General features: G+C 41.8%; 1 protein-coding gene across 1 annotated transcript in view; it reads right to left on the reverse strand.

Annotated features, from left to right (window-relative positions):
- Nucleotides 1-998: 998 nt before the first annotated feature.
- The window catches only part of LOC138031671 (TNF receptor-associated factor 2-like), a 34,096-nt gene continuing 25,094 nt past the window's right edge, over nucleotides 999-10,000 (reverse strand). The window contains exons 7-10 of the mRNA XM_068879326.1: nucleotides 5,847-6,011; nucleotides 4,542-4,619; nucleotides 3,018-3,107; nucleotides 999-2,687 (exon numbers count right to left, since the gene is read on the reverse strand). Of these exons, the coding sequence (XP_068735427.1) occupies nucleotides 1,623-2,687; nucleotides 3,018-3,107; nucleotides 4,542-4,619; nucleotides 5,847-6,011 (1,398 nt within the window). The 3' untranslated portion in view covers nucleotides 999-1,622. The remainder of the gene's footprint in view (nucleotides 2,688-3,017; nucleotides 3,108-4,541; nucleotides 4,620-5,846; nucleotides 6,012-10,000) is intronic.

Here is a 10,000-nt window from a genome sequence, read left to right on the forward strand (position 1 = left end):
TAAGTGCTTAGCTCCTTGGAGCTAAGGTTGCTTTAAGCCTGATTTGCATAGGAAGAGACCTTTTAAGTACAAAATTCATCAACTTTTGCTTGCGGTTCTCGACGATGAGGAATATTATGTTGATGTCTTGACGTTAATCTCTAAAATCACTAACTATTGTTAATTATATCACATATTCCTCTAAATATATGTATAACTGCAGACAATATTGTTTCGGCCTTTTGGGCCTCGTCAGTGCAGTGATGATGTCTAGGATGGAGGTTAGGCTTAAAAAGGCACCTCAAATGTCCCCCACACATGTGGTACATCTAAGCCATGCCAGAGTGCTCAAACCAGTTAGCCAGTGAGCATATATACATATGTTTAATATCCACTTGCTTTACGAACGAATGTGTGTACTTATCTACCTATTTATATTTAAAATTCACTTATATTGACTAATTTACTTTATTCATTAGTTTCTATTATCATGTTACGCAGTCTGCCTCGAATACCTTCGCGAAATGCGGACTGCGCATACCATTTATCAAATCAGTGTTAGATAAAAGTTACCAAACTTAAAAGTGAATCATTTGTTTCTGCTCACCTCACATCATTCATCGTCCGAGCCGATCCAAACATTCTTCGCAGAGGAATGCACGAAGTAGTAGCAGAAATGCAATATCAATTCCAAGCTGAAAATTGGTAAAAGTTCATTTTTCGATTGCTAATTTGTTGATGGTCGCCACTACCCGAATTCTGCATTCTTTACAAACCCAGGAGCCCATCACCCGGAGCGTGCAACTTCCATACAGCGTCTGTGAAACGGCGTTTTCACAAGTAAGGTTATTTTTAGATACGCCTTTCCCGCGAATTAGTTTTCAAAAGCCAATCAGAAGCGGTGCATAATTAATAATAAACTGTTATTAATTATGCACCGCTTCTGATTGGCTTTTGAAAACTAATTCGCGGGAAAGGCGTATCTAAAAATAACCTTACTTGTGAAAACGCCGTTGCACGAAAATAGGTAAGTTGCACGCTCCGAGTGATGGGCTCCTGACAAACCTTATCTCTTAGAAGGATTTACCGATTCAATACAACCGACGCTTCAACCCACTGACTCCTCAGGCAGCCCAGGACTCCCCCTTTTTATCTGGTTAACCAATTCACTCCTCCACAGGCACCCCAGGACTCCCCCCAGTTGACGGGTAAAATCGTCTGGTGTTAGACAGAGTGAAATCTGTTAAGTGTTACTCCTAGGAGTCAATGGGTTAATGGAGGGGACATAGTTTTCATCTGGTTAACCAATTCACTCCTCCACAGGCACCCCAGGACGTTCCAAGTTGATGAGTAAAATCGTCTGGTGTTAGACAGAGCCTAAAATTTGTTAACTTTCACTCTCAGGAGTCAATGGGTTAATAAAATCTTGAAAGCTACGGTTGATTTGGTTTTGACCCGTTTATAGCCTGCGTGGAAGGTGCTAGAAGAAGGAACGAGGAAATTGGAATTAGGCGCGCGAGAAAGGCGCGAATACCGGATCTAAGATCTAAGATCTAAGATCCGCTATCCCTGACCCTCTTGCACGCGTCTGCTTCCAAATCTCAATTCCCATTTTTCGCACCTTCCACACAGGCCAACCTCTCCTACAAATCCGCGGTATCCACGATGACTTTCAAAAACATGGTGTCGTCACGCACATATGCATGATTATTCAGTTCCGCGATGGAACAGAACATGGGGCAACCACTGGCGATGTTTGTTTCCCTTCTTGGTCTCTGGAAGGATGAGCTGCTTGGATCAGGTCTGAAGGCATCAATCACGTGTTCAACATTGTCTTGATCCAATAGCATGAAGGTCACCTTCTGTCTGAATGGCCAGCGGAGTAATGCATCGTATTGTCCGCGCATGACAACAAAGAACACCGAGATGTGTGAGCCTCGCCCCATGCCGTCTCCATTCAAATAGATACGTGCGCACATTTTGTAGCCATAGCGACTGGTGAAGAAGCACGGGCTGTAGAAAGACACTTGTTGGCCACTCACGGCTTCGTTTCGTTTTCGAGCAAATTCAGTAATCTTCCACGTCAACTGGCCGTCGTAGCTTGAAAACTCTTGTTGTCGCACGTACTCTTCTAAATCAGCAAGGGTGACATTCCTCAGAGCCAGTGTGTGCTCAATGGACTCCATCCTTCGCTCTGTCCTTCGTGTAGTCTCCTGCACAGTATCAAGCTGTCTCCTAAGATTGGCAGCTTCTCGACTTGTTTCCATCGCGGTGCGATTGTTTTCCACCATAAGTACTTCGTGGTCTGCAGTTTTGTTCTCTAGATTTATCACTCTTCTCGTGATATCAGCACTGGTTGAGCTGCCTTCACCCTCAGAAACACGTTGAGCAGATGCCCCACCGGACCCAGCTGATATATTCGCTGTCGCGACCTTTCTCTCCAACGATGTAATCCTCTCACTGTGTTCAAGCAATTTTTCCTGTAGATTTCTTCTTACCTCTGAATGTATTTGAATCTGGTTAAGGATATCTTGGATAACATTGTCGTAGTTCGCAAATATTTGTTGTCTTCTAGACACATTCCTCGGATCAGATCTCAGGACGGATTCCATTTCTCCGCTCACGCGAAGAGCGAACTGGAGAACGAGAACGTTGTGATGAATGTTCTCATTTATCAAATGTTCTTTCTTCTCCTTTTGGCTGAGGACCTGTAAAGCAAAACACTCCTTTATATTGGATACGCAATCTACGCAATACGTCGTCCTTGAAATCAGACGCAGAACACTTGAAGCTTTGCCCTGATACGGCGGATTATAATTTAAGAAGCAAATATAACAAGTTGAGTGTGTACTGAATTTTGCAAGGTATTCTTCAATGAGAGTAAGTCAATATTTCGCAAACAGATGTTGATGTCATGTCATTATAGGCTTCGCAGAAATAATTTTCTGCTCATAAATCTTATAACCAAGACCACTTTTTCTTTTACCAAAATTTATCCAGTTGTAACGTTGTATTTAAAAATAGGATGTCAAGCTTACCTCTGTCTTGGAGCAACCAATCTGAGAAAATGGACACGGACCTTGTATTCCCTCGCAATCTCCCATAATAGGATTTTGATGATCTGCCAGCTGTAAGGTTATAAGAAAGTGTTTTGTTACTTCTAATCAATCCACTTAAATTGATCGCCACTGTCGCTTTCCTTTCTCTTGAGGAGCGAAACTTCCTACAACTAATAGACCAAGTTCTAAGAGCCACCCACCTCACCCCTAACCCCGTCCTTAGACGAGAGTCTTAGGATTTTCTCTTTAACTAAAGTGCTACTATGACCAAAAAATAAAGAAATTCTTCGTTTTCTTTGGAGTTCAAAACTATGTTAACTAAGCACTAAGTGACACCAAGTTTTAAGCCTTGATTTAAAAAAGGCACCTGTTTATTCTAAATGTATTTTTTTTTCTATTTAATGATCCATCGTTACTAACTTTAAATCTTCAGAAAGCTGGATCGAGCTGAAAATGACGTCAATGGCTCGCTAGTTTAAGAATGCAATGCGCGTGTACGCGGCTGAATTTATATGCATTACTCTTAAGCTATTGAGTAAATGACGACACTATTCCCTAGATCCAACCCTCTGAGGTCCAATCGGTCAGTTTTGAACGTGGGTAATGGCGGCCCGTGAAGTCCAAAACTCGGTACATTCAAAGTAAACAGCCTTTGAATAAAAATCAAAGTTCAAAATTTTGCCAGTCAGGTGTTAAGCAAGTACACTTTCAAAATTTGAAGGAAAAAAGGTAGTGATTTTTTTATCATAGTGGCACTTTAAAATGCTTTTGACTGATCACGAGAGAGTAACGAGAAGGGGTACGATAATTCAAACGTTGGCCGCGTAGCATTGATATTTGAATAAAGAAGGCACTTAACAATTACACTGTTATGGATATCTCTGTTACAACCATCTTGTCGAACATGGCAGAGGTAGAGCAGCACAATGCACAGGGCTTTTCCTTGGGAAACAACCGATTTAAAGAGCTTTATGATATATCTCGCTCTTTCTCTCATAGTGCGCGTAATATGGTTGGCCAATTTAGCAGCACTGTCTCACTAAGGTGTGGGATTGCAGAAAACCACCTTGCATCTCATTTGCACCTTATGAAAAACAAAAGAGCACATTGTATCCTGCCTCGTTTCGTTAAAAATTAACTGAAATCATTTTCCTCAATCCCGCACCTCACTCCATTGCCCACTTGACTTCTTGCCAGTGTGCTTTCCTTTCCAGTTTGATTACCAGAAGATACCGACAACAAATATCTTTGTTCCAGTTCAAATTATGGCTTTCGTGCTCAACACTCGGGCCATAAATTGCGAGCCATAACTTACAGTGCTGCCTTCGGACTCGTTTAAGAAGTATTTAAATCCACGCTGTTTACAAAAGGTAAGGTAGCTCTGGTTTACGGACAGAATGTTGGAGCATGTATTTGTATGAGAGAAGCCCAGTCACACTACAACTGAGCGACGAAAAGCAAACTGCTTTACTCTGTGTAAGTGAAAGTCTCAGGTCAACTCACCTTTCCTCGAGGAATTCTTGCTTTATTGCACTTATCACAATCAATTGGAAAAACAGGACATTCATTGTCCTGGTGATCCTACAAGAAAGGAATGACGAAGAGCACTGTGTAAATAGTGTCGAATACTTGTGTAAATTAATGAAATGTACTTTCAATAAATTTTAAATGAAAAATGAAAAAGAAGTTGCCCGGTATCCACTGCATATGTAGCTCGTTCCACACTGATAAACGTTTTCGTTCGTTACTCTTCTCCGAACTTGATTTTTATGCAAGATTCATTCATTCATTCATTCATTCATTCATTCATTCATTCATTCATATCAGAAGCTCATGACCTTGAAGCGTTTATCTCTGGTTCATAGCTGAGGTTTTTTTGAGATTAAAAATTTCCTTATTTGGATGTAACGTAGCTCGTGCATTTTCCCGCGTGTGCAGCTTCGATCTTATTTTTGTCTATGTTTGGGCATAAAATTGGTGTCCTAAAATCCCCAGCTTTGTTTCAAGAAAAAGAGTTTCAAGTTACACGCTTCAAAGTCATGTGCTTCTCTTCATATGGTATGCATTCGTTCATTCGTTCGGTCGTTCACTCATTCATTCATTTGTATTCAGCTTGAGGCCGCCTATGCGACTATGATATACTAGAAAGAGAGACCACTAAAACATGAGCAAAGTCATCTTCTCTGTTCTAACATTGTGTGGGTTTTTAACCGTGCAATAGTTGATTTTATTGGAATGCCACAACGATTTTCTCCACGAAATTCTGGAAACTGAAGCTTACTTCACTGTGTAATAGCGGAGCGCAGGCGCGCAAGGGCGACAGCGAAGCACTAAGGGTACGATTTTTTTGGGAAGTCTATCAATGCGAGAAATTTTGATTATGAAGTCATGTACGTCAATCCGTCCGCCCGTCCGCCCCTACAGACTGTCGGCGTGGAGGTGGGGAGGCAGGACAGCCTCTGGGGACGGGAGTGTTCGGGCAATTTTCCTTAGCGGGAAATCGCGTGGCAGCGTTGCATTTGGCAACCCCAGTTTTTCTGGCGGGAAATCATATTGGTGACAAGCAACGAGATAAAGAGCAGGAAAGAGCAGGAGAGAAGAGGCGACGAAATTGGAGAAATTAGCATGTACACTACATTGCTTTCTGGGGTTAGAAACGGGAGCTCAGCTTTTAGGCTTGGCTGAATCTATATATTATCATTAACTCAAAGCAATATGGCGAAGATAAACATGATTAATCACCGCACTGTCCGGCACGAGTTTTTCAAAAAGGTCGTGCGCAACGCGTATTTACAATAGATAACATACCTTCATCTTTCGAGAGACTACTGAAGAATGACAAAATTCACAAGGCACTAGCCGAAAGTCGCATTCGATTTCCAGGTGCTCGGGAAGCAGAGCTTTTTCCCCCGTCCAATCACACTCAGTATGTACACATGGAACTTTCAAGTATTCGCAGCCACTCGTGTGATCCTGAAAAATAAGCACGAAATGCATGTAAGGTAACAAAAGTGCGTTAATTTCAGCCCAAAACGGGGCACAAAAAGCTACTGAATCTGATGAGGAAGGTAAATTGAAAACGAGAAGTGAATGATGACATTTTTCATCTTTCCACACTGATCCAAACTGATCGCCGCCTCAACTGTGTAGTGAGAATGGTTACACCATTGGCAACGCCTACTATCTTAACAACGATTTGTCTACCAACAGCTGCAAACAGACAGACAGACAGATAATACTGATCCAAACTTCAAACAACCTCTAATCCCCTTTCCTTTTGTGCAAAGGATTTTTGAATCGCTTTGCGGTCCCTACTGTCAACTAGTTGATACCCGTTCGCATATTTTACAGCCCTCATAATATTTCTGCCTTGTATTTGCACAATAGCCATTGCGTTCATTTCCTATGCGCACCTAAGGAGCAAACGTTCTGAAATCATTGGTGGTTGGGAATGAGATCCCGACAATGCACTCCAAGTGACGTCTCCCAATAAAACAGTTCACATTGACTACGTTTTATTTTTTTTTTCTTATATATCAAGTATTCAGTGAAAAAATCCATAAACTTGTGGAGGCTTATGACACACAGTTTATCAAATTTTGATATATTTAGGAGCAGGCGTAGCTCAGTTGATTAGTGCGTGGCTTTCGGAGCAAGGGGTCCCCAGTTCGATCCTTGGTGAGTTCAAGGTCTGCCGACTTTCCTCTGATCCGCGTGGCTATAAATGACAGAGGGAGGAGGGAACAAGGCGCGCTGTCGGCTTCCATTAATACCAGCCTTGTAGCTGCTACGAGGAACTACCGACGTTAAAGGGGCTAGGTCACGCTATTTTAGGCAATTTCAGCACTGATCGAATGGTCATAGAATTAACTAAAATATCAAAATAACTGTTCAAAACTATAGAAGAACTCTAACAAAACACAGGGAAGCCAAGAAGGGACATGGATGGACAAAACTGGAGAGGATTGAAATGGATTGAGTTTGGGTAAATTTGAAAAACGTCGGCCCACCTTTTTTCAAATTTATATCAGTCTATATCAAAATGTCATTTACAAAGCTTGAAAATCATTCTCAGTTGTTATGTGGCCGTGATTTTGCAAATGAAAGACTCTTGCTCTGCCAATATGACGTTTAGAACTCATAATTAACAAAATTAAACAAAATTACCTAAAATAGCGTGACCTAGCCCCTTTAAATAAAGTGACTATACCTTTACCTTTTATTTGAACAACGGAAATTGAAATACATGAGAGTTGGAGATCATCGCACTTAGGCAGAAACTTAAGCAGATGCAAAGAAAGCCTGGACAAAATCCAGGAATGAACGGGCCCCAGAACCCATGACCATGCGATTGCCAAGCACTGCTCTATCAACTGAGCTATCAAGCCAACTAAGAAACTGAATTTTCTTCCAGGCTTTCCTCGCAGCTGCTTAAGGGGTGTGGCTCTTAACTACCAAACAGATGCTATGGACTCCTTTAAACAGTCATTTCTCGAACCCTTTTAACTCTTCAGTTATCCTTTTTAACTCGTGGATACGCAAAGCGTAGGAACGAGTTGTTGTTGGCACTGCGATATGCAATTGTGTCACTCGTCCACTAAGATGTAGACACTCTTCGTAAATAGTCGGCGCCGAACAAGAACGCTCGACATTTGCCGTAGACCCATCGTTTCCGAGAGCCCTTGCGATCGAAGGTCTCTACCGCGCTGCGTGCAGCTTTTTCACTGGACCATTACAAGTGGAAGACGATTGTAAGTGGTTTCAATTGGACCTTGAATGTTTCAAATGAGTGCTATGGCCAACTTGGAAACTGAGTTTTATGAGCATTTGACTCGTCAAGGCGCTAAAACTGCTAAACATGACGAGGAGATGAGCATTTGCTCTTTGACCCCTCAAGCTCCGAGGGGGTATATAAATTCCAGCTTGCTGGAAAGTGACCTTGAAATGAGCAAATCTCATGCTAATGTGGTAAGGGACGGTTCGTACGATGACCGGGTCGGGAAAAAGCCGAACGGGCTTTGAAAGATTTCCTGTCCATGGCGACGGGCTTGGGGCTTTTTTTCTTGAACAAATTAAGTGACCGGATTTAACCTAAAAATGCGGCAGAAACGCAACAGTTGTTTGGCGAGAACAACATGTGGAACCTGTATTCGTATTGAAATTCAGCCAAAAATTTCGATACCTTAGTATCAAATAAATAGTCCCTCAATTTTTTGGATAAGTAATGCAAGGAAAACTCGCTCACGCCTGTGCAGCTGGCGGTATTGTTGGCGCGAAAGGCAAATAACACGCGGAGAATGGGGAGGGGCACTGTAAAATACCGCCTTCCCGAAAACTAGGGTTTTTGTAATACCTTGGTCACTGATAGGACGGAAATTTCTGATTGCTGATATCAAGAATGTTACTTCAGACCTTCGTTAAGTTTGTCCCTTCTTTGAAATAACGTCGACCATCGAAGGAAGTATATCAAAAGCTTTTCCCTATCTAAACATTAAAAATGAACGAGAAATTTTGCTCAAGAACGAGTAGGAGACTGCTGCGAGGGAGTTGCTTTCCGGCAAAGATGTTATGGTTATTCTACCCACGTTTGATATACACGAACTTCACTTTGGCGAAAGATAAATATTGTCATCAAAAACGTTGCTTGTGATCGTTTCGCAGATACTGAGGTCGACAGGGCAAGGGAAATTTTCGCCTTCAATTTACTCTCTGGTGAATCTTTAACATTAAAGGCACCTTTGAGGAACAATACCCATAATGGACACCATATCTCAGCTTTGTGAAATAAAATGTTGTTGGAATATGCTGCGAGGTCGTCTGGGCTCGACCTCTTTAATACAGAATCAAAGAGACAAATTAAGGGTTTCCGAGCTCGCTTCGCACATTCAGGTTCTGCAATATTAAATTGGCAACAGTTTTCAGATCACTGATTTAGTTTTCTCGTCAAACGGAGAGAACACATCAACACGGGAACTTGGATTAACGATCAGAACTTGTACTTGAGTAGTTACAATTAGATACTAAATCGACATTCCGCTATAGAGAGTTCTTGGCTTGAGGTGTGATGATTCCATCGTCGATCGGTGGTTCATTCATGGTCTCCCTTGATTTAAACCAGCTTTCGGTCGATATTAAAAAGGGTGTTTTTTTATAATCTCCGAATTGCAATTTCAGATTACATGCACATAATCTACAGCAATCGTTCAGGATTTACTCGGACAGTCTTCCTCATGCCTTCCAAGTTCCAAGCAGTCAAGTTCATGAGTTGGCGCCAAATTTGGCGAAACTCGATAGCAATATTAGAACAACACTTCAACTGGCCATAGAGTTATTATACGACTCTGAGTAAACGGGCTTTCAGATGTCAGCGACGGCATTGTGTATCTCAGAATTTAAATTTAAATCGAGTCCGCGACTATTTTGAACGCACTTTACCTTCTTATTTTTTTGACGAATTTCAAACTCATTTCCGCCTGACGAAGGAAACATGCGAGCTTTTCGTTAAAGCGGTCCCCAGGAAAGATGCCACTTGGACACCCTGGATCTGGACGACCTGCAATTCCACCGCAAAAGCAAATCCTGCTCGAGCGGTCGCTAACAGGTTTGACATTATTTTGAGTAGTGTAACCCGTGTTCTAAGGCGAGGATCCTAGGCGGCTATTGATCTTTCGGGCCAATATACATCCGCTCTTTATTAAAAGTATAGATTGCCGTACAACAATAAAGAATCGATTTGCAATAAAATATTAGCTAAATATTGCTTTGATAATACGGTTAGTTTTAAACTTACTGATGGGTGGTGCGATTTCTCCGTTCTCATCAAAACAAAGGTGTCGCAAAAATAATGACAAAATTGTCACTTGTAAAGTATAACTCGCGCTGCATTGGAAGAACCCGTTCATTTTCACTTGCCAGTCGCGGGGGGAAAACTGGGACTAAGCATGAAGAGAAATGGAACTTCA

Source organism: Montipora capricornis, chromosome 2 (genome assembly GCF_036669925.1).
Source record: "Montipora capricornis isolate CH-2021 chromosome 2, ASM3666992v2, whole genome shotgun sequence".
Classification (NCBI taxonomy): domain Eukaryota; kingdom Metazoa; phylum Cnidaria; class Anthozoa; order Scleractinia; family Acroporidae; genus Montipora; species Montipora capricornis.